Source organism: Lytechinus variegatus, chromosome 7 (genome assembly GCF_018143015.1).
Source record: "Lytechinus variegatus isolate NC3 chromosome 7, Lvar_3.0, whole genome shotgun sequence".
NCBI lineage: Eukaryota > Metazoa > Echinodermata > Echinoidea > Temnopleuroida > Toxopneustidae > Lytechinus > Lytechinus variegatus.
Window position 1 is genome coordinate 2380014 of NC_054746.1, and position 26475 is coordinate 2406488.

The 26475-nt window shown below is 36.0% G+C and overlaps 1 protein-coding gene across 2 annotated transcripts; it reads right to left on the reverse strand.

Moving 5' to 3' along the window:
• Positions 1-701: 701 nt before the first annotated feature.
• Positions 702-24879, reverse strand: LOC121418204 (sprouty-related, EVH1 domain-containing protein 2-like). Of its 2 annotated transcripts, none has more exons than XM_041611933.1 (5): positions 24646-24879; positions 17998-18163; positions 15650-15821; positions 5943-6001; positions 702-5530 (listed from the first exon to the last, which is right to left on the reverse strand). In XM_041611933.1, the coding sequence occupies exons 1-5, from the start codon at positions 24672-24674 to the stop codon at positions 4682-4684; spliced, it is 1275 nt and encodes a 424-aa protein (XP_041467867.1). In that variant the 5' UTR covers positions 24675-24879; the 3' UTR covers positions 702-4681. The 2 variants fall into 2 exon arrangements, with proteins under 2 accessions (XP_041467867.1, XP_041467868.1); XM_041611934.1 differs by lacking the exon at positions 24646-24879 and adding an exon at positions 20024-20307.
• Between the last annotated feature and the right edge of the window lie 1596 nt (positions 24880-26475).

Consider the following 26475-nt stretch of genomic DNA (forward strand, 5'->3'; position numbering starts at 1 on the left):
TAAATACATATTTAATGATTATGAAATCTTCCTCTGAAAACAGGTTTCCTTTTTTTGTGGGATGCACTGTATATTACAATCTTTCTTTTATTTTCACAATCGGGTAAATTCTTTTACTCAGTACTCTTACTGTTTTTTCTCTCCCTCTCTCTCTCACTCAGTGCATATAACATATATTCCTTTTCTCTCTCTCTCACACACACACACACACACACACACACACACAATTGGTGCATAGTAAACCTAGAAGTGTTACATATGCTTAAAGGAAAAGTTCAAATAAAGTTAAGATTGATTTTAATTAAAAAAATCAAAAACGTATAAGAATGAAAATGTATACAAATCAGATTTATAGAGATACCTATGGGGAGAAGGAATATGTGTTAGTATAGCAATTGGGAAAAAGGAAGTGGGAAGTGGCTTATGTATTTTATTTTTTTTTTTAGCTCATTATAATACACAACTGTCATCTGCAGAGATAGCATAAACACTGTATTATGTAAATCTAAGTGAAACAAGAGTTTTACCTATACAGTGTTAGAATACTTGTATAGGTTCACAAGAGAATTTGACAAATTTTCTTGGGTAATAAATTTAAAATCATATAATAATGGATCTCAGCAGATGACATTGTGCACAAGTCAGTACAACCCATACGCACCTCACAAACCAAATAAGAACAAAAGAGAAAATAGCTTCAATTCCCTTTCCATGCATGAGTTTATTAAATAACATCAGTACAAATACTTGTACACAGATTGTGAATAAGATGACGTCATTTTTTTTTCTTTTTTCCATAATCTTCTTTTGTTGATTTTGGTGAGAACAGAATCACAACATGTGTTAACTTCTCTCATGAGCAGATTAATGCAAATATAAGCCATACTTAAAAAACTGAGAAACAATATGGCGGACAGAAAAGTTGTCTTCTGAAAACTGTTCAGAAACCGGAATTGTGTGATTTAACCTTTTTTTTTGTTTAACTACAAGTAGCTGTAGTCACTTCCGTGCTAGCAGCTTGATGATAAATAAGTTTTGTCAGCATCTAGAACTAGAAACAACAATCACTTGAGGCAGGGAATGGTTTTTCAACACATTATTCATATCATAAACATGTCATTGAATCGCAGTAACATATAAGGTTTTGACAAATATGCAATCATAGCATGATTTCATTGAATGAAATACATTTATATATCATTAACTGTTAAAATAGTTTACAGGAAACTTAAAAAAAAATAGACTGAACATATACAAAACATTATTTCTTTTTATATATAAAAAGAAAAATATATAAAAGCCATCCTGTGTGTACTCATTGGCGATTGAAACTTATGATTTGTTTTTTTTATCATTCATAAAATTTGCAACTTTAATTGCTGATATTCATGGCCATGTTAAAAAAGAATTGATTTCCATGAGATAAATTATCTAAACTGCAGGTTTAAAAAGGGATACAAATATATTTCATGAAAGATAAATGTAAACTGTAAATTTTACTGTCGTTATTTGACATAAACTTGAGATCAGAACCAATCTTATGGAACACATTGATAACAATAAAATACATTTTAATGTGGTGAACATGACTAAAATGGAACTGTTAATAGAACTCTTTTTGACAGTTATAGTGTGCATGTTCACAATTTTGGAACACTTAACTCTCTTCCAGCCAAAAATATAGGAATACAATAAGAAAAGCAGCCTTAGCAACAAATAATCAGTTTCACTCTCATTTTTCACCCCCCCCCCCCCTCTTTCTCTCTCTCTCTCTCTCTGGCCCTCTTGAGTGGATATAGGCGCAATTATATGTATGCACTTTACCAAGTTAAGCTGAATAAAAATGGAAAAAAAAGTTGTAATCCAAATGTTTGCTTGTTGCATACATTAACGATTTCACAAACTATTTATTTTCAACGCCCATTTAAAAGCTTGCTCTGTAAATAACAATACAGACCATAAAAATATTTCTTATATACTTCAATAAAGCATAAGATTTTTTTTGTTGCATCTATGTTACTGTTTTGCTAATCATATGCTAAATGATTACGGATATACACACTGGATTGTGTTACATAATATCTATATTTACAGTGCATGTAAGTCAGCCTCAAACAAGGCTGTGATGAGTATATAGAAGTCAAAATAGATCTTGCTGCATATGAATAGAGAGCAAGAGAAGTTGTAAATCCATTCTTTCCACCTTGCTTTGAGCATGATGGGGAAGTTGATCAATTTTCCTGTCACCATAATAACCATAAGTTTGTTTTTTAATACGCGATTTACAATCCCGCAATGTGAAATCACTCTGTACAAGATATAGTCAAAAATAAATATTGGACATTTACGTGGGCCCTGATAGCTATACAATAACACTTTAAACATCTCTCGTTAGACTGCTCCATGATAATGGCAACTGTGGGGTAGCTAAGTTTAAATATGACTCACTAAAAGGCACATCTACGTTCAAATGAAAGTTGGTGAAGTGTGTTAGTCTCAGATTCCTCAACCACTTTAAACTATATACTGGGAAGAAATAATGAATTGTGGGAAATCTCAATTTACGTTGTGATAGGTGGAAGCTTGACGATGTCTTTAAGGGCAAGTTGACATGAAATTCATCAAGATGAAAAATTACATATCAGAGATCTGAAATTGATTGTAAGATATTAATATCAGTAAATAAAGGAACTGAAGACTGATTTTATATTATTCTAAACTCATGAGAAAACCTACAAAGGAACTTTAATGAATACCATTTTCGTTTTTGAGCTTCAAATATTCACCTTATCAACATGTCAGTTAACCAATGATAAAATATAGTACCCTGAACTACACGTATAAAAAAGTAAAATACAATTTAATTACAAATCCTAGAATTCAAATTTCCTTGAAGAAAGGATCGTCAGTGATATTTAAGAAATTATTATAATTGGAAACTCATTTTGACTGGCCAGTGACAACCAAAGAAAAGAAGAAACAAAATATTTTGTGTTATTCAATAGATCTCACAAGTCTAACAGATGAGAAATTAATATCGATGTGAACAGATTGCACAAATTAAAATCCTGTTAATATTGAGTTCATAAATTTACTTTGATAAACAAAATTGTCAAAAGGCGAATCTCATTATTTGAAATTATTACATTGTTTTAAATACTGGAATTGACCCAATAGCACCCACACATTACTGTGACCTGAATTTTAAAAAAAAGGAAATACACTGATTAAAAATAGATTGTTTTCAGATATCTTTTTTTTTCCGCCAATTTTAAAGATGAAAAATCATACATTATTTAGGCTTTATACTTTTGGCCAAACATATCTTCCATATTGAATCTAATGGTTTCATCTCTGATATTTTCAAAACTTTTGATATTAACCTGCAACTAATATGGATCCAACTCTTCTGGATAATTCATGAAAGGAAACATGACAAATTTTCACTTTGGAATGTCAATGTTTTCTGTTGTTTTTTTTTGTGAAACCAAATGGATTATCCTGTACATTTGTGAAAAACTTTATTTTGGGGCGAGGAGGGTCATTGTCTATTATTTACAAGAGACAAGGGAAATGTAAAAAAGCTAAAGTTTGTTTAAGAACTGAAAGTCAAGGACTTGATTTAGGAAGAAAAACAAATAGGGATAAAAAATAAAAACATTAGATTTTGCAATTGACACACTGTCACTGTGTGATGTTTGCTTTAGTAATAGGATACTTAGAACTACAATGTAAGTCGAGTGAGGAGCAATTAGAACCATTACTTGTATGGTTAACATGAAGTACTGTTATAGCAGTGCGGAATGCCAATCATATAACATTACTATTGGCAAGGCCAACACCACTTAGTTATTTTTTTTGTCATTTTCTTCTCTTTTTCAAAAACATAGTGTAATACGCTGTCATTTAAACCCTCATCAATGCATTTGCATATACATCTTCAATAAATGGAGAATGGAGATATCCCCAGTGATTAGTACAGTCAAGAACACATAATTACTCTCGAATCCCTGCAAGCACGCACCCACAAACACGCACATACACAGACATCCATACATACATACATCCACCATCATCAATAAGCATACATACATCTCTTGGTTGCTGAACAGACCTTTCTTTATGCAATGAGCGTACACCATTGTTCTAAAACCCTTAATAAGAATCTTCTCCCAAATATTTCCATTTCGTAAAAATACCTGAAAACAACATCCATCTGTGAATAATAATTCTTGTCCTAAACAAGCTGATAGTCAGCTGTGAAAGACACTCATATCTACGGCCCATCCGGAAGGTTGAACGCACTCACTGAAAGATTCTTCTTTTGTTATCAACTAGACTCACCAACATTCAAAAAAATAAAATCACAAGGTACATAATAATTTGGATAAAAATATAAAAATATTGATATTCTCATGTTTACAATTAAAAGTATATCACTTAGATGAAATATATATAATGTCAATGGTTACGTAGATACGTGATGCTTTACAGATTGTCTTTCACAGCTGAAGACATTTTTTTGATGAAAAACAGACACTATATCTCTTGTTGGCATGTACACATCCCTCGTCTTAATGGCATGTATGCATTTCTGGTTTTCACTGCAGTCCAGTTACAGCAAAACACGTGGCAGCATTGTGGCATACAAGTTTTTGTCCTCTCCAGATTTTCCCCAAAGTCACTTTGCTTTGTGTCTGCCGCCGCAGCAACCGCACTTTGTGCCAAGCCAGTGGCAGCATTTGAGAGGAGGATAGCACCATAAGCAGGGCACGAAGAACGACAACGCAGCAAGCCCAAACCATCTGCGACAAAACTGGCTCTCGCTGGTGTCGCAAGAACAAGGAGATGGGAAATCCCCCTCTGAGTTTGACATACAATGATATAACATACACTGTGCCGCACATAGACATGAACAGAAATTGATACAGTACGAGACTTCGTCAGGAGCTTCTGGACAGTCCCCTTTCCGGTTGCTCTCCGGGTCAAAGTATTGACTGCAGTGCAGACACTGTGAGGGCTCCGTGTATTTGTTCATTTTCTGTATGAGTTTCTTGGGCGGTGATGGTGGGGGTTGAGTGGTCACCACTTTGGGGAAGGTAGGTGGCTTCTTGAGGTCGTCCATCTCGCGCGTGGGTGGTATTGTCGGGTAGCTGTATTCATGAATACTTTGTGGCTTTTTTACTATCTTCACATAGGAGTCTTTGAAGTGATCCTGCGATAAGTCCTTTCTTATCGGATGCCACTCTGTGGCCGTTTTTACCCATGATCCTTCGTGTGCATATTTCATGTTGTGCAGCGGTCTCCTATCATCCCTTTTGCGTGTCACATAGTGCACCATATGTAGGTGTCCCTGATTGTTATGAGGATACGTATATCCTGATATACATGTGTAGTCCTTATTGGCTGGCTGTGTAAGGATATCCTTGAGTAGTTTACCTCCTCCATCTTTTGGTGCCACACATGTACTTGGGGTGTTCTGATAATCATGGAAAACACATTCACGCGACAGCAGTGGATCCACAACACGCTGAAAATATTAAATGAAAAGAATAGAGAATTTAAAAATTTTATTACTTTTTTTACAAACTTACCCAAAAATACAAAACGTAAAAACAATACAAACCTCACGGGACAAATTTTTTTTTTTTTGGGGGGGGGCTGGAAATTAATATTTTTCAAAAATTTAAAGTGCTACCATTTTTTTATTTCCTGGACTATTTGATTCATTTCAGGGACCCCTCTTGGCAGGACTATTGTCTTCGGTATAATCAGGAACTACCTTTCCACTTGTCAAGTAAAATGTGTTTGGTAACTTGATCTACAAAACAAGATTCAATTTAATCAAATAATTTTGATTAATAACCATGGCTCCTTATGTAATTTGAATATTACAATATACATGTAATTATACATCAATATAATTAAGATATAATACTTACAGGTACAGGAACATCCTCATCGCTGTCATCCAGACCATATGATGACTCGCTGGAAGAACCTTTAAACAAAAATAAAAGAAAATGAATAATGACCGATTAATTGTTTAAATTGAATGAGCGTCTAAATTGTGATTCCATTTTTCGGAAAAAAACTAACATGTGAATGTGTGATGATTTGCTTTAAACATAAACATTACAGAATATGTATTGTACAACTGCCACCAAGTAAGGAGGGCAGTCAATACAGTACATATGCACTTCCAGAGTATTTTTTAATTGAAATTTTATATTACTTCTTTTTCCAAAAAGAAAATAAATAGATAATTAAAAGATAATAAGAAGGTATGTTTTAATGTTTAATCATCATTACACAATTCCTGTGGTTCACCTCAAAAATGGAATTTCCACTAAACTTGGTCAAGTGGTGAGATGTGGTTTTTCTTAGAATGATTCTTTGCTGTACAAAATGCATTCAGTTGGGCAACAATTATAGGTACTAGGAAATGCAAATTACATGTACATGTGGACCTAACCAGAGGAAGTGTATTATTTAACTGATATGTGAGTAGCAGGATTTTAAATTCATTTTCAATATACATGTACATGTATTAAACATCCAAGGCATATAGGCATACATTTATACAGGAATCAGATTAAAACATTAAATATGAATTAATTGCAATGTGTCTTACAAACAGACCTTGTTTAGACAAATGGAATACATCACTTCTTTATTTCTATGAAATGTCTATCAGAGAAATAAAAATCCTGGAAAATAACCAGACTTCTATGAAAGCAGTACAAGCAACTGTAAAGTGTGACTGAAACTGGTAACACGGATACATATGTATCCAACTACGTCACTTCCTTTTGCCACTCAAGAAACACTCCACCTGTCTTCCCATGTGTGCATTTAGAAGAGTATATAAACCACAATCCACTCACTGATGAATGTTATAAGCATGTCAAGGTTTGCTCTACTTGTATTCTCCATCTGTACTCTGTGTGTGTGTGTCTGTGTGTGTATTTGTGATACAGTACATGTATGTACCAGGCAGAGAGCATCACCGGATATACAGATAGAACACCCATGACCATGATATTGGCATTCCGGGAGAAGGGAGAAAGCGATCCCTCAGATGATGATGATGACGATGAAAGTTCAACTGATTTATGGGATATCCTCCGGGGAGCAAAGAAAACACCGCCATGATAATGGCCCCACAGTATTCATAACTTCCGATTCTGACCTAAACAAATATGTCTGAACTGTCAGATGATCATGGGAAGAAGAGAGTGAGAGAGACAAGAGGAAGGTTTACTCTTTCCATGGCTTGGAAGTATATCTCATCTTCTCCTCTGACTCTCAATATCATATTGCAGAGCTACACATGAACATGGACTTGAACATAAAATGTAGAATGTACATTAGAGCCCTTTATAGTGCACAATATTTCATGTACAACATGTAGTAGTGTAATGTTCCATGGTACTATGCTTTTACAAAGTCTTGTACACTTACAAATGAAATGCATACTTACAAATTCCCATACGCATATACATGTATTACCAGTAAACAGAATTCTTCAATGACAAATTCAGAGAAGAAACAGAAGTGAAAGGATTTTGAAAAAGCAAGATACATGTATGCTTAATTTTATAGCTATATTCATAATTAACGGCTGTCATGACGGTAAAGATACCAAATCATTGTGCATGTGAACTGCAAGTAATATTTTAAAAATTTGGATATTCCCCAATTTAAACTACATGTAAATCTAGGCCTACATGTACATGTAAATAAAATGTTAAGAACTAGTTGTCCACAATTCATGTTTCACAATCATATCATACAATAATCATATTGCGATCAAACAAAAAAAATCATTTATAAACATAATATGGGGCAGGGCCTATTTATCATTCAAAAGATAAAATAAAATGTAAAAGAAGCACTTGTTTTTCTTCATGTAATTTAGCTTTAGAGAGATGTGCACTATATAAAATCTTGACATAAGCAGTCACCGAGATGAAAATCAGCAGTCTAGAACTATGTCAAGCCCCCTCTTCCCTTTCAGGCTCAGTCAAGAAGGAAAATATGGCTTTATAAAGTGATGAGTTGTCAGCTCCTGTTATACACTCCATTACTTTATTACACAGCATGCATGCCTCTGTATACACAGTGTCAAAAGTTTTTGCGTTAAAATCTATCAGAGTGGCTTTAGTGCATTTTATTGTGGCAGACATATGGTACTTCATACATACCACATGATTTCGATCAAGATTCATTATCTTTAATTTATTGAGATAATGCAAAGACATAATGTATTTCATAGTAAATATTAATCATCTGATTTTGCCTTGTGTAATGTTAAACAACTGCCCATACAGGGATACATTTTTTTTAATGTAGCATTTTTCAAGTATGTACAGATGGACTGTATATGCATCATATTGATATAAAGTATGGGGCATTAAAAGTACGTTAGTCTGCATGTACCATGTAAATCTACACATTTCGAACATTTTATACTATCTTACATACATGTATATCTTGTTATAACAGCTGAGCAAATGAAATTGGTTTACACTGAATATTACATGATGGGAGATGATAAAACATATAAAAATGTAATATATATATGGTTATAATTATTCTCTTGAATTTTTGTAGTTTTGTTTGTTTTGTTGCAACATGACATGGTATATTATTTTCAATAAATACCTGTAATTAAGTAATTGTAAAAACTAAAGTGCATGTATACATGTAGGTGTATCACTGCATGTAATGCATGTCAATGCATTACAGTGCTCCTTAACATAATAAATTTCAAATGCCTAAATGTACATCATGTAATTTCCAAAATGAGAGCAATAATATTCATGTATGCGAGAGCGTTTTTTTTCCCCAACAAGCAGCATACACGTCTCTGAATCTCCGAGCAAATTTGCCATGCGGCAGGAAGGTCCTGCCCAAGGTTTGATTGGGAAGCAGAGGAATATATCCAAAATCAATTTGGGCATCTAATTTGTGAGCCTTGGCTAAAAGCCAGTGATCTCCGACTTACTTCCCCCCAGTCAACTTGCATTGCGACAGAAGCAGCCTCCTGCTTTGATTGACTTACAAGTAGATTAACACAATTACCATTACAGCCTGCCCTTGCTTGCCAGCCCGAAAATCCTCTCATCATCTTGCAAACATATTTTAAGCCTTGAATTAGCAAACTATCACTGCATGCTTGCTACTGAAAGCACATTCAGCATGGGTTTGTCTGAATAGAAATTTGAAGGGAGTGACTGTTGCGAGCATAAAACATCCAAGTCAAGATATCAACAAAAATATGAAGGAAAAAAATACAAATATTAATTTCAAAACAGATATTTGGGTAATCTCATCAGATAAGAAAATTCAAAATGGAAATTCATTTAAAGTAGTTGCCGTGGACATCATAATTTGAAAAAAAATTGACTGAATATGTCTTTTATCATCTTTAGTAAAGTTCATCTTGAGTGACATTTTTTAAAAAATCTAATTAGAATTGAGTGACAAATACATGTATACATGGACAAAATAATAGAATGTTAATGTTTTCAATATTTTTCCAATTAAAAAACTGTAACATTCACAACATAATATATATTAGCAATTTTTGAAGAAAAACAAATTGCATACATGCATACTTTCAGAAAATTAAAGACATCAAAAGGAAGGGAATTCAATTTAAAAAATCCTTGAAATACAAGGAGTTAACAAAGATTTGGTCAAAGAAAGAGACAAACTTTCATGTGTTTTTTCCTCATGATTACGTACTGTTGTTAGATTTGATTTAGCTTGATAATACTTGACAGTAATTACAAATTACCTCTTTCTACTGAGTGACAGGAGTTTTCTCTTGTGACAGAATGAGACAAAACTACATCGAGATTACATCATACATGTATTCTCTTGAGCTTGTTGAATCTTTTCACATTCTGAAAATTCTAATACAGCATTCCTATGTCTTGAAAGTCATTAGGTGCAGGGCTTCAGGAATAAAGCATCCCCAAAATTACTTTATAAAGCAGAAAAACATCCAAACTGCAACACAGCATTTTGTGTACCCACTGCTTATTTCATGTAAGAGCAGAACACAGAAGAAATGGACAAATAAGGGCAGTGGACACAGGACAGGATGAAACAAATAAACATGTTTAAAGATTGGAATGTTGAAATGACATTATGACAATCCACACCATTTCACATAATGGAACTTTAACAACTTTCAGACAGACATATAAAGCGAAGCAGAAGGCACAATTTTGGGTGATAGGCCCATTATACCGCTATTGAAACACAGTGGCACAGCGCAACCGCCCCTTTTGATTCTCAATGCAAGGTTTATACAACATTCAGAGCTTGGAGCGATCTAGTGGAGCACAATGGGGTGGGATTGGGTATGGGACAATTAAAGTGGAAGGATATTTATAGATTTCATCCAAGATTCATGCATGGCCAGGTGTGCAGCTTAACCAGGGAAACAATCTATGTAAAGACTGAGTTTCTATCACTCTTTCAACAGTTTTATAACCTTAAAGTTAGAATATCAACTTGATTAAAAGTTGTATTCATCTTTATTCAAAAGTTTCTTTTCAAAAGCGAAAAAAAAATAAATAAGTACAGGCCTATACATTGTAAACCTACACAATACATAACTACATCATATCTTATAAACTTTAATGGGGAAAATCATAATTTTACACTACTGAGAATATTCAAAAAATGAGGATTAACAAAGAATAAAAAAAGAAGTAGGCCTATGGCTACATTTAATTGAAGTACTGATCAGAAGAAATACTTTCACCATATCTGACTCTCAATTGCATTTTAGGTGGAAATCCGCGAGATTTTCCCTGACTCTACATGATGTAGGCTACATGTACATCCATAACTACAAAGACTGATCGCTGTGCTCTTTGGCATAACAATCCTGACCCCAGCAGTGATCTGGAAGCCTTTAACAATCTTTGTATTTGACCTATGACCCAAGTTGGCCCAGTGCATCCTGTAATGCTCTATTCTCAAGTTTTCTTGGCTGGTTTCGTTGGCATTTATTCATTGTGACAACACTTCCTATACTAAAGGTACATGTAAGGGGGCACTCATATATATATCGGTGGAACGGCGACATGCCGCTTTGATGACCCCCCCTTTTTCACACCTAATTTAGTTCTCTAGATACTCCGAATGACAAAAGTCCCGTTCAGAAGCCAGCCCTCCCCACCCACAAGACCCGTTACGAAATATCTCAGTTCCCATGCCCTGCCAAAATTGTCCAGCGAGAGCACCGCATGCTAGAGCTGTACGCATGGCTTCACAACACCCTCTGCTAGCAGCTCCATGCACCGCGAGCGCCCATATATAACACAGCGCTAGCGTGCACCATACTAATACTACGATACCCGTTCTGTAGACCCTGTTTTTCACACCACCCAGTGTATATTTACATGTAGATCCCAAGACCCTGTATCTTACCCTTGTAGTCAGTTCCCTAGACCCCCTTTTTAGGGTTTTGTGAGGCACACCCCCCATCAAAAAATAATTTGAGTGCCCCCCCCCCCCCCGGACTATACAGCCACTAGACTGTCAGCATCAACATGGTTTGTTTATTAGGGTGTATTTAGGCTACATGTTGTATATCTGCAAATATTAATAGTAATTGTTGCTTTTGTATGGTACATGTACACTGTATTTTTGGAGGGATTTGGAAGATAGGAATTATTATTTTTTTAATTGTACAGTAGCCTACTACATGTAGGCCTACAGGTACATGCATTTGTGCAGTTATTGTAGATTTGGGGCGATTAGATAACAAAAAATGCCCCAGAGAATGAACTTAAGTGGATATTTCTTAGGGGGCTAAAATAGGGGCAACGCTCCCTTGGCTATTTCCTATTCTGTATAAATAAGAACCTACATGTACATCATCATCCTCCCTCAGGACGCTCGCCATTAAAACTTATATATGCCTATTTATTTTTAATAAACCAAGATGCCTTGAATGTTTGAAGCATCCTTCCAATACAATTATCAAATGTTACATGGAGGCACATTGATATCCAGATTTCATGAAGAAAAATTAAAGGTGTTTCCAAAGAAGTAGACCCACTGTACTACATATTTTTAGGCATTACACAGCAGGCATGCACTGAACGTTTGAGGAGCTTACCAATCCTGTTCAGTATTCACCTGTGTGTGTTGCTTGTGTGTGCCCAGTGACCACGCCACATCTACAATGTGTACGGGTATGTCCGTGGTACACATGCACAGCGAGTGCCTGTACTGTATGCATGTAGTTAATACAAATGCCCGCTTTAAAGCACTGTACAAACTCCTTTGAAGCTCAAGATAATATTCCTTCTGGAAGCTTTATGGAGCAAATGGACTGCATGTAGAAAGCAGGTCAATTCCTAAAACATACCACTCAAGAACAAGTAAACTGCTTGTCTGTCGGTCTACATGTACGACCTTCTACTAGGTTCACAAATGTGAAAGGAATGTCCTTCCACATCATACATGTAGCTAGTGACATGGTATACAAACAGTCTCTTGTTTGAGACACTTAATATTTCATCAGTTATCTGCACAAAGTTTTTTTTGCTCTCATTCATAACAAAGATCATGACTCTATGCATGCTCAATGCTCTCTGAGTACGGTATGCTTTTAATAGGCACCTTAAAAAAGTACATGTAAGGACCCTATGTACATGTAGGGGCCCATGTAAGGACCCTATCAAATGACTTTGTGAAAACCTTATCACACGGAATCCTTACAGCTCTGTAGATGTAGTGCTTGTAAGCCAATATCAGGCCTTCATTCATTGTAGGGCCTGAGCCATGTACATGTAGTCTATATTTAGCCTACATGTTTGTATGAAAATGCAGGAATAAGCCACATGAAAAATGCCAATGCAAAACACCCTTTTCAGAATTTTTTTATACATAATATCAACTTTAAAAAATTGTAGGCACCTGAAAAGCTGAAGTAATAATCTAGATAGGTTTTATGACAAACTTAAAGAAACATTCGCTCATATATAATAAGCCCCCTCCGCCCTCCCCTTCCCCCATACAGTGCCCAATGCTGAGGTGTACTGAAGTGAAGAGGATACATGTTCATTGTAAATCCAAGATTGGGTGTCAGCAAATTACTTCCCAAGAAAGACGAATGGTACATGTACAAGTGTATCTATGCATCTTTTATTTTTAAACTTTTTTCTGGAAGAGGTACAAATATCCCTACATTGTGAGAAATACCAGTAGGCCTATATGTTTTGTAGAGGAATACATGTAGGCCCTAACCTTTTTTTAATCACATGTTCTTGTACATGTAGGCCTGTATGTAATCCATGGTGTTCCTCTTTTCGTTCCAGTACTCTCCCTTTCTATCAAGTCATATCATTCTCCACCCAAAGCTCTTCTAATCATTACTAGCTATTTCAGTTCTTGCCTGGTCTGTTCTCTTCCTCCTCTTTCTCCCCCCCCCCCCTCCCCTCTCCATTTATAAATGCTTAAATAGCTCTTAACCAGTCATGCTTTCCTGTTTATAACAGAAGGCTTCCTCTTGATATCTGTCATGAAAAGCTAAAGTGATTAACATATGGAAGCACTACACACCCTGAATACTACCTCAAAATCCCATACAATCTAAAAACAACTGGAGCGAATCACCCTCTATGATGGCTTCAATAATTTACAAAAGACAGTGCACAATGTGGGTACCACAAGTGCTTTCAGCCAAGGCAGGTTTTGTGTGAATTTCCTCTAGAGTGATTTGGCAAACCAATTTCTTTTAAGAATGCCAGTAGCCCTGTATTGAATTCATTACAAAAGGCCAGCTTAACAGTTCAACCCACAGTGCTTCCTGTTCTTTGTTACATGAAGGGTACAAAACTTCTACTGTGGTAGACTGCACACCCAGACATACTGTATGTATACAAAGCAAGCAGTGTATGTAGGCCTACATGAAGTAGGGTATGTACTATACAGAGGTGGTTATTATACTATAATGAAATAGGCACATGTACTGTAGGCTTTAAAAAAAAGCCCCCAGAACACAAGAAAAAAAACAAGTATGCATCAACTAGGCTGACATCAACAACAAGCAGTTGGATGACAGAACTCCCACAGAATGCAATGTACATGTAGTTTATCTGTGCGGGAGGAATAAAAACAAGTACCAGGAATAAGAACTGATATTTTGGTATTACACTGTGTACCTGTAATCTGTTACTAGTTTTAAAACTCTGAATAAAACTTAATAAAATATTCATGCCATATCATGATTCATGATATTGAAAGCATGATATACATGTATCAGACTTTTTATTTAAAAAAAAAATCATTGCAATTCTTTTGAACTTTTCCAGAATAACCACAAGTGTTCGATGCAAATTCAACATACACAGTTAAACCTGTGCATGTAGTATAAGGCCTTGAGTGCAAACTCTTGTTGATTAAATAATTCCTCTCTTGAGAATTGAGTCAACTCCTGCACCCGTTAGAAGAAGAGAAAAGGGAGAAGAGAGAGCTCAGCCATGGCATGTACATGTATGCAACACACTGGTACAGTCAGTCAGCCAAATTGGCAGGGAAAAAAAGTGAGGTCTGCAGCAGCAACATGACAAGATCTACAGGATGGTTTGTAAAAGTGCAGGAAATGCTCTGGCAATGAGGGGATGATATGCCTCAGTCTGGCCTCAAGTTTAGGAAGTGGAAATTGGCAAGGGAGAAGATAATCCCAGAGTGGTCGGCTGACATCATCCACTAGAGTCTTGGAGTTCCTAAACTTGTACATATAAATCTAAATCAACTATTTTTCTACTTTAATTACTTTTCGGAAGACATCGACTCCCACTTCATCCAAACCTGAACCTTCTGTCAGATCCCAGTTCCTGATGAGAGGACTGGGACAATACAAAGCACGAAAGTGAGCAACCAAGATCTAAACCAAAAAATTACATGCCCCCCAAGCACAGATATCACACGATACACCTTTTTTTTCTTATTCTATTTTCTTTAAAAAAAAAACCTCAATCTAAAAAAAAAATCCATCACACAGTACAAATGACTGGAGTAAAGATTATCAAATACCCATACACTGGCAACTATTGTCAAAAGAATGGAAAATTGTCGTCACTAGTACATGTACTGAAACTAAAGTAGCCAAATGAATACCATCCTTTCAAATGATCGAAAGCAATAATTGACACTTCCTTCCAAAGGGATTCAGTGATTAGGTCAGGGAATGCGTAATTGTAAATTGACTGCCATGCTGGGCAGGATGACAAAATGACTATGCACTACTGCTGTACATCCTGAAATGAGCGTGTGTTGAGCTTCTAAAACTTTCCACTGGCTGTATTAAGTGCATAATTAATGCATGTACAGAAACATGTGTATGCATGCACATGTAGTCCTTGATAACATCCCATACCAGCATTTAAAGACCATTTTTTAAGTTGGACATTTCCAGTGTTATGTTCAGTATTCCAGTTTACGTGAAGGTGTCTGTCCAAAAAAACATGTGGATGATGTGAAATGATTGTAATGATTTTACATGAAAGTTTATTTTAATTGGGCATCTGATTATACCTTGATGGGTGGATTTTTCCTCAAAATTATGCAAATAATAACTGCAAAATTTAATGTACTGTAATCTTGTCCTTACCTTCTTGCAACTCTGAAACTGCACGCCCAAACCCTCTTTCAAAGGCCCTGGCATCAGCCGGGCCATAGAAGGTTAGACCACATTTCTTTTCATCTGGAGTCCTCCAATGGTGAAAGAGATGACTGCCTCGATAGTATTGAACACCTTTTCGTAAATTGAATTCAAGCACCCTCTGCAATTCACACAAAAAGAAATTGAACAGCATTGTAAATGTAAGAATTTTTCAAAAATGGCAAGTCAAATCTTAGTACTCTTTTACCCATAAGGTACTATGAAAAATTTGGCATATTTGTTTTCAATAAATCAATATATTTTATCAAATAAATCTGACCTCAAGCACATGTACATGTAACAGTACATGTATTAACAAATACATGTAATGGTAGACCATACATGTAGATGCATCATTAGGTACATGTATGTACATGTACACTGTGGGTACATGTACATAAAGTACAGTAGATGCATACCACAGGCACTTCTTCTGTACATGAATGTGTGCATATTGTTCTGGATTTCTGGAGACATATTGGAGACTATCCATCATATTGCCATTGGTTGAATTTAACTGCTTGGTATTTTGTAGTGGAAAATTCAATTGCTGCTCTGACTCCAAGGGATAATTTCAATTTTCAATAAAAACCAGGAATAATAAAAAAATCATGCTAACACTACATGATTTGTATTAGGCCATTCAAGCGTAATTTCTACATGTACATACATGAAATTGTTGAATGAAGAAATAATATGATTTACATGTAATATTCAATAAGACACATGCATCATGTCTGACGACCAATCATTGCCTTTAAAATCAATCACAGCAGAATTCTTCTTTGTTCCGCTATCTCCACTCAAGTACAGATATGAAGTTTACTTTAGTTATTTGAAAAATTTAATGGTTTACACTGAGTACCCAACTTCCTGCCTAGATACATTAATAATCTTTGTGCAAACACAACCTGGATGTAGCTGTGTTTACATTAGGTGGACTTTTGATCTCATCAGTTTATAACAATCACCGCACTACTGTAATGTACAGTGTACATGTACACATACTGTCTGTGGATTTGTACATGCAATGCAATTACTGGGGAAAAAGTTGTATTGCAAATGAAATATTACATCATTTACCATGTCACAAAATTATGTACATGTACATTGTACAAATGCACATGTATGTATATACAGTGGCAACAGGCAATTTGTCCATGTACATGTAGTAGAGAAAATGTGAAGGTTCTAAAACTATATGTATGCCTACAGGTACAAGTACAGTACTATGTTGTTCTAATGTACACCCATTTCTTGAAAGGTCAGGCCTGTCTAGTCTAAAGTGTGCAGACATCAAGGGTTGAAGGACATTTTTTTTATATATAGTATTATTCTGACCTTTTCCACCACTGTTATTTACGCAATGAATGATTGCACCATTTTTATCTTCTTGAAGTAAAACATGAAAAATAGCTAGACTGTGGGAAAGCAAAGGTCAGTCACCCTAACACACTGAACACACATCAAGGGGAAGTACATGCATGTAGTTCACCCTGATAATTACGGTATGTTGGCTTTCAAGTTGAAAAAATAAAGAAAACATATTGGTAAAATCTAGAAGAACATCTGTCAAAAAAAACACAGAGTTTTAATTTTTGTAAGTTTTGATTTTGTGACATCACAGACAAGCAGCACTCCTTCATGCTGTGTGATAAACATTCCCCAAAATACCATTTTCTCATAAATCAAAGAATGGATACTGTATTGTACATTATATATCATCAGATATTTCACATCCCCCTACTAGTATAAGATAAATATTTGTATTCATCATATTCAATTAAAAGCAAATGGAGGTTAGGCAATTTACATGATATAGGAAGCTACTTGCGAATGACGTGGCACTTGAGAATGTCAAATTTGCCTGCTTTTTAAACTAACTTAACTTCAGGGTGAACTTCCCCTTTAAATGGTCAAAGGAAAAAGAGTTGTTAATTTTTTTTTTTTTTTTAATCATGGATAATAGAAAATGAAGTACCGGTAAGTCATCATAATTTTTCATGTTGAAAATAGGCAAACTGCATAGTACAAGAAAAATTAGGGAGATAGTTGGACTGCATTAAGCTATATGTAATGGCTAACAATTTGAATACTACACGTAATCTAGATTATGTTCTTATTATAGAACTACATACATGTACAATTGTACATGTAAATTTGCTGAAGGTATTTACAAGTAACTGGTCTGGTACATGTATAATTACAGCAGAGTACAATGGGGGATCCGAATCGGATCCCCCATCCGATGTGTAATTCGTGTTGTCAGATTTTATTTTATTATGAACAATACTTACTGTGTTGTCTTCCATTGTTGTTCCTACGACAACGTGTTCCACTCTGCAGTCTTCTTTGGTCAGCTTGTAGATTCCCACAATACTGACCCCTCCACCACCAACTGGAACCCACCCGCCATCTTCCCGCGTCATTACCTGAGCGCGGACTTTGGTCAGGCAGGAGTTCCTGTACAAGAAAATAAATAACAGTTAATTGTAATTTATGAATTGGGGAATGAAGAATATGACATTAAGAAACAAATATTGAAACTAAATATCCATGGAAAAAGGCATTTTCCTATTACATTCGCATGTTTATTCAATAGAATTAATTAGTATTTTGGTGTGCATCAATCGCCCGTGCAGTATCAGAGCTTAGTAATGTCATGATGAAATAATGTGAGTCCCATGTCAACGACCAAAGTTGATGTTATGAAGTGATGATGCCATATGTGGTAAGAGATGGCTTGACAAGTTCATTCAAAGTTCTCCCTCTTTTTTTTGGGGGGGGGGAATAGATGATAATTATATTGAGAAGCTTTATTTCATGGAATACCAGAAATATTCCACTTGTTAGGGCCAATAATCCACTCATCTGCGATTCATGGAATATTGCCCAAAACTCTTGGAATATTTCTGGTATTCCAATTCTTAGCCATTCAATATTACCTTGCCATACATGAAAACAAGTCAGAGCCAAATTTTAAGTCTGAAATCCTGTGCACAGCTTTTTAAAGTTATACTGTAGGTATGATATCCTCACATTTCATCATGGCAAAACAACAGACAATGCAAGACCCCCCCACCCCCTGCAGTCAATACTGTTAATTACAAAATGGCAAAAAATGCTTCTAGTGGTCATTCAAATGGTGGTTAAAAAAAACATTTTGACTCGGCCAAGTTATAAAAATCTAGATGGATTCTTGACTGCACAGTAACAATTTACGATGCATGCCTCTGAAATTGCCAAATCAAGAATACACATGTACATGGAGACACACCCAACTTTATATTCAAATGACCTCTGTGACCTTTGAGCTTATACCCTAACATCTAAAATACAGATCAATGTCACTCTCATATCCACACAAAAACATGAGCAAAGCTCGCAGCTAATCCTCAAACAGCTCCTCAATTGCATGTTATTATAGCAAGATATTTTCAGATACATGTATAATGTGCAGGGATATGACCTCTGTGACCTTTGACCCTGTGGCTCTGAAATCTAATCAGATCATTGTCCAACCATTACATGTATGCACGTACATTAAACAAATTTGAAGCTTATTTCTTTTACGGTTCTCCAGTTATCAGGCGAACAGGATATAATGACTCGTAGCCTTTGACCTCATGTACATGTACAGTACCAGTCACAATTCTTTGACTACCTGTTTACCAGTTTCAACCAGTAAACAATAAATTCAGTGGACCGAATCTATTGTTCTCTGGTTGAAACACTAACAGGTAAACAGGTAGTCACAGAATTGTGACTGGTAATGCAAACTGTACTTTAACTAAATATAGTACTGTATGACATTCAACAACCAAACAGTTCTTTAGTTATCTCAAGAACAAAAACGGGGCAAACAGCCCCAAAACACAATGCCTACAATGTACATGTTTGGTGACAACTGACAGAGGCATGAAAATATATCTCTTCATGACTATATTATGCAGGCACATAACAGAACATTTCTAGGGGTACAACAGACAAATTCAATAACGTGTGTGCTTAACACAATAAAATAACTACATGAACAAGGCTTTACATGTACATACCGGTATGCCGATTTTGTTATGTTGGTGAACACAAAAGTTGTATACATGTGCATGCATGTACATGTAAAGCATAAAGTCTAAAGTAAAGTCAAGCTGTATCATACATGTATGTACATTAATTTCATGAGAAAGGGCATCTCAATAATAAAAATAATGTATTTCTTCCCTGCTCGTTAACATAATTAATAAACATGATTCATCTGAAACAATACATATGCAATGTATTTTACAGTGCACTTGTATGTACATGTAGCATACATGTACGTACATGTAACAGTACTCCAGCAATACACAGCACTGTGTGAGTGTAACTCGAACTCCTTCTGTCTACAAAGCAGGGGGTATCCCACAGTGATAGCTTACAGATTCCTTCAGAGCAAGCAATATCAATTCCTTCCGCTGCAGTCGCATCTCCATCTGCATTCTCAACATCAGCAGGAAAACTTCCACATTGCAACCCGCTTATCAAATATCAATGTTCTGTGTTATTACCCAGCAAGCACACTGGCTGTGTGTCACGCTAGAAAGTCAGTGAACCAGGCAGGCAGTCAGATCGTCAATACAGTACTGGATTGTATTGTGCACTGTGTACAAATACAAATACGTACATGTACCGAGCAGGATTCCAAGCAAAACTGCAAAACAAAAACACTCCTGCACAAACTCACATTGCAATTAGATGGATAAAAACTCAACATCTAGTTCACACTGACTATGATTCAGGACCTTTTTTTATCTTCTGTTTTTCCCCTAGACTATTAACAGAAAATAAAGGTACAGAATAAGCCTTTGTAATTTTGGTAGGCCCTTTGAAGTCTCACCCCCCCCCCCAAAAAAAATGGCCTGTCACTGTAAGTCCATAAACTATACATACGTGTATATTTCCTAACACCTAATCATAAAATTGTGTGTGGATGATATCAAATCAGAACTGTAGTCTGCGATTTTCTTTTAAAAATTATATTTGACATCGGACTGTCCATTGGAAAAATGTACTGTACCATAAATGTTTTGACAACTTCTTAGCCCATATTCCTAACAGTACACAGTAGGCTATTTTAACAGCTTTGGTAAAGGCAGAGACTCCAACCCAAAGAACCTTCTGATCTGGAGATTCTCCCGCCTGGATCCCCTAGCAAACTGGAGACTCCAACTTGATGTGCAAGAAGCTCACATCACGAGCGCAAATTCTTGCAAGCTAGCTCACGCCTGCTAAATTTACAAGTAGAAGATCGTGCGGAGCGTTGATGCTCTATTAAACATGTAAGTCTTAACTTGAATATCGGCTTGGATATGAAAATTTGATTCCAGTTAGCTTAATAAGGTGTTTGGGCGAGAGAAAGATAATTTTAAGCAGGAGGAAACGCACCTTAAGCGGGAGACACATTGCCTGGGCAGGAGATATTACATCTAGAGCGGGAGATTTTGCGAAAATGGGCTTTTGGCAGGAGATCTCCACCGAAAGTGGGAGAATGGTCTCTGTAATGGTTCAATGATGTGATTATCATTCAAAGTAAAATGGTACACATATATTATTGGAGTACCTTCTACAATACATGTTAGTTCCAAACTGAACAAAGTGTAGACACTGTAGTGTATAGTGACCAGTGAATCTTTTTCCTACTCATTTTATACTCTGATTTTTTAACCTTTTTAAGATAAGTGCATGTAGCACCATCTCTCTCTTAAAAAAAAAATGTTCAGTGATTGTATGAATTTGGGAAAGCCTTATACATGTACATGTATGTACAGTGTAGACAAAATTTCATTCTGAAATTTGCAACCCATTTGGATTCCATGCTTGTGAAGCTGTTTCATTGTATGTATCTTTTTTTTCTAACTCAAAGTTTTAATTAGGGTGGGATCTTATCTTAATTTTCATGAAAAATTGCAATTTTGCAAAATACATCAACTAAAACATGTTTTTTCATATCATTGACATTGATATCCCAATAACTAACTGGAATTATTCTGTAAGAAAATATCAAAACCTACAAGAGGTTCTAAACAAAGGGTAACCCATAGGATCAAAAGCCAATATACAGTAGTATTACTACTGGAATACAGTAGTCCGTAAGGGTTGGGAAAGTGTAATACATGAACGATACATGATGCACATGTATTATGCCTGCTGGCAAGCCAGAATCCAATGACCAAGGCATACATGTTCACATATCTGTACAGCTTTTAAACAACCACCCCCCCCCCCTTAATCCTAATGATGTATCAAGCACTTTATTGCTGTCATCAAGCATATGTATACATATATATATATATATATATACATAGGACAGAAAATAAATGCAAATCTTTAAATGTTGTATTCTTGACATCCTTGTCCAATTTTGATCAAATTTCAGTATTTTGTTTATATCAAATAATCATGTCTTAAGTACCCCTTTAGCAGAGACAGACTATCAAAATTTGGTTATTAATGTGCTAAAAAGCCCCCCAAACCCTACCCACTAATACCCATCTACATGTACATCAATGTGTAGAAGTGTGGAGCCTTAAGGTACTACATGGACATTGTATTATCACGGTATGAATGAACCAGAATATTCAGCAATCTACTGTAGACCATGTTTATTTTAAGTACTGGTAATTCAAAAAAACATTTTCCTCTTCTTATTTGATAATAACAATAATAATAATAATAACATTATTATTATTATTATTATGAAACATTTTTATTAGATAATTGGTATCTTAAGCTCAATTATATAAACACCATTTCAATTCAATTCAGTTTAGGTTTATTGCACACAAAAAACATGATTGGCAGTCACAGATTGAATTGTACATGTTTTGTTTACAGTGCACATGCCAATATATAAAAATAACCAAATTACGAAGATTAACAATGAATATACAAATTAAAATGTGCAGCTAAAAATTGATTTAAAATTGGTAATAAAATCATTATAGATAATACAATATTAAAAAATTTAATATTGCACATTCATTACACAAATTGCAAACTTATTCACAATGGTACTTATTTAATACATGTACATTGTAATCTTGTCAGACTTGGAAGAGCACTGTTCTGGAATCTCTTTGCTTTACATGGAATCTCCTTATAACATGTATTCATATGTCATAAATTGAAAGCGATTTTCAGTGAAGTTAACTAGTTTTTGTACAATTGATTAATTTGTAACTTTAAAGTGAAATCTGTGGTAAGTTTTACTCTTCGACTTTCGAGTGATGTCAAATACAAGGTGTTTAGAGCCAAGTCTTACATGTAAAGTATGATAGATACATGTACATGTACTTGGTTCCCAATATTATCTTGCATTCTCTTTTCTGGACAGTTTCAATAACTTTTATCTTTTTCAAACTCGAGAAACAACAAATGGTGGTATACAACACTCCTGGTGGGTGTTTTATAAAGCTGTTCGCAAGTTAAGAGCGACTTTAAGAACGACTAGTGATCTTTTCTTTTGGTAAATGGTATATTGGCGATGGTTTATCGCGTAAGAAAGGTTCACCAGTCGTTCTTGAAGTCGCTCTTAACTGACGAACAGCTTTATGAAACAGCCCCCAGGACTGGTCTTACAGGTACAGGTACATACCCTACTACATGTATATACACTGTTAACAAATCTCATTCTGGTAGATTGTAAGCTATCAATCTTCTTGGCATGTCTAACTTTTTATTGCTCTCTTTCCTTATTTTGGTTATATGAGCATTCAACTTTAAATCATTCTGAATTGTAAATCCTAGGATTTTCACTGTGGTTACACATTGTAATGGGGTGTAATAAAGATCACTTGCGGAGGAAGAGGTTGTTTTGAAAATGAAATTGACATTGTAGAACATTTTAATGCATTGAGTTCCATATCATTTCGAGTAGTCTATGATTCGAGTTATTTCAGTTTGTATTTAGAGAGTCAAAAGGGGCCTAATTTGTATTTGTGAGATTTGATTTTTCATTCTACATGTACACTCTACCATGGTTAAATCATCTACATATTGAAAGTATGACAAAGTACTATCACTACTAGACAGGAATAACCATCGTTTCTGGGGATTTATTTAACAATTTCTGACATTTTACTATAATCCCCATTCATGGGTGAGTGGAGCCAACGCAGTTCAGCAGAACAACCAAAATACAAAGACTTAAGCTTTTGGTCTATATCACTACAGGCACCATATAACAAATAAAATGGGACCAAGTTTGGTACCCTGTGGTACACCTGTAACACTGCATTTTTATTTTGATAACTTGCCCCTGGCTACATGTATATGATGGCACAACTTCTGTCATGTCAGTTAAGTGTAAATTATGGGGTCGACATCTATAATCTGTTTAAATACAGTAGAGTCTATGTAGAAATGTAAAATCTAATGTTAGTCAAAGACTGGCAGTTGGTGTGCCCAAGGTGGCAATGTGATACTAGTCAGTGGCAACAATGCAGAGGCATGTTGTTATCAATGACAATGGTAATGCAAAATATGCATGCGCCTCTATGCTACCGTACCGGATTGAACATGATGATCGTCCATCACTCACTGACTGACTCAGTCAAGAAAAAAAATCATTAGGGTATTTACAATAAACACTGGTCAATCTCCGTCAAATTTTAGTGATACGCCATGAGACAAAACAAAAGCTCAAGACAATTTGTTTTATTTAAATATATCATAATGTCACTGAAAACTGTAATGGCAATCTCACTTTTGAAATAATTTCTTTGCGGTGTGTTATGATCGGGCATTCTCGTGTTTCACCCCACTCAGGGCCCCGAATCGAAGCTGAGCTATCCTATCAATACCTTCCAGTTTCCACACACACACATACACACCATGCACACAGGAGTCCAATGTATCATTCGGGGCCTAACGGAGATTTCTAACAAAATTTTATCAAAAACACTTACTCGTCCAGTGGGGTATCTCTCTCCTCCATCTTCCTTTATTCAAGACAATTCGTTACCTCCGTGTATTATCCATTATTCATCCAATTTTAGGCGATAAAATGCAAAAAGTGATCCTTCTCTCCAACTTCGTGGACCGCATAGCACCGACATTATGAACGGGTGATTCAGAGGAAATGACTGCCGAAGCACTCACTCAAACACAGGCTGAATGCGCAGATGTGAAATTTAGTCCGGATGTATATTTTTAAACATCCTAAATACATAGAGAGTCTTAATTTAGCATGGATTCGTGTCTATTAATGCTCTTGACTTTCATCAAATAAAAATTCACGATTTAATCGCCGTTAAAAACGCCGAACACGAGTGTTTCCCTCGCCGCGGAAGAATCGAGCGGCGATGTATTATACTTCAATGTCAGCACCGATTTCATATGCAAATTTTACTTCCTCTCTCTGGCCTTGTAGGTATCGGCTTTCCGATATGTCGCGGCGAACACCTATGTTCTTGCCATATCGCGCTGTCATTGTGTTCATTCATTCATGAGAACGCTTGTCTGTGATGAGATTAGCGCGAGCGATCCTGCCTGCGAATCGGTCGTGATTAATTACACGCGTTATAATCTGCAGATCAATGAACGATTGGTGAAGATATTAACTTAGTTTTGTTTTCCGCTGCTCAGGTATTTCCAATGTCATTCGTGTTTGGCAGCTGATTAGTGGACAGAGGAACGACGGCCTCTTTCCATTCAAAATCATTTTTTTTCGAGGTTGGTGCCCCCCCCCCGAATGTGAAATTACGATTTGGGCGCAGGGCCTAGGGTGGACCACGCAAGGTCTGTTTGGGGCAACTCTTTCCTTTCAATTTTTTTTCTTCGAGGTTGTTCCCCCCCCCCCCCGAATGTGATATTACGATTTGGGCGCAGGGCCTAGGGTGGACCACGCAAGGTCTGTTTGTGGGGCAACTGGATGGCAGAGTGGGGGTTACTGGTGGGGTCATTAGCCCCTTTCTGACTTGATTTTTTTTCGACTGAAAATATATATAGGTCCTATGATAGCCCCCCCCCCCCACTGCACATACGAAAAAAAAACAGAATAAAGGAGAATTGCCAGTAGGCCTACATTTCTCCCCCCCCCCCCGGGGGGGACTGAGGGCTGTTAGAACTGCAGTCTTGCACAGAGCTATATATTGGGCTGGTACTAGTATCGCAATTTACAGAAGGTAAACATAAAACATGAGCCATTAAAAAAAATCATTCCGGCAATCGAAACCAATTAAATTGGCGTATAAGCCTATATAATCAAATTCCATTAATGAATATTCATATCCTCCTCGAATACAAAGTCCAGTCAATAAATCGATTAACAACAATACACCTGAGGCGGCATTGTATCCTATAACAATTACCCAACGAAGAATAGCTTGATTGATTATATTATGGATGCATGGACCATTAATGCGTTATCAAAACCCATGAAGACCCTTAAGGTTCGGGCACAATAATTATTGGGTGCATGTCCCGGGTGCATGTGGGGCAACTTAATTCTCACCCTTGATCCACAGTGCATACTGCATATACCAACGGGTACAAAATTACTATCTCCACGCAATTAACAAAGTTTACCAAATTTGTATAGATTAATTTTCATTGGGGGGGGGGGCTTTGGGGTTGCGCTTGGAGGGACTGATCGCTGTTAAGGAGGGTTACTGCTGAATGTGACAATATATGCATAGGCCTTATGTACAGTGTTTTTTTTATATTATTATTATTATTGTTGGGGTGAGATTGAGGACTAAGATTGTTTAGGTCAGTATATGGAAAAAAGGATGCAA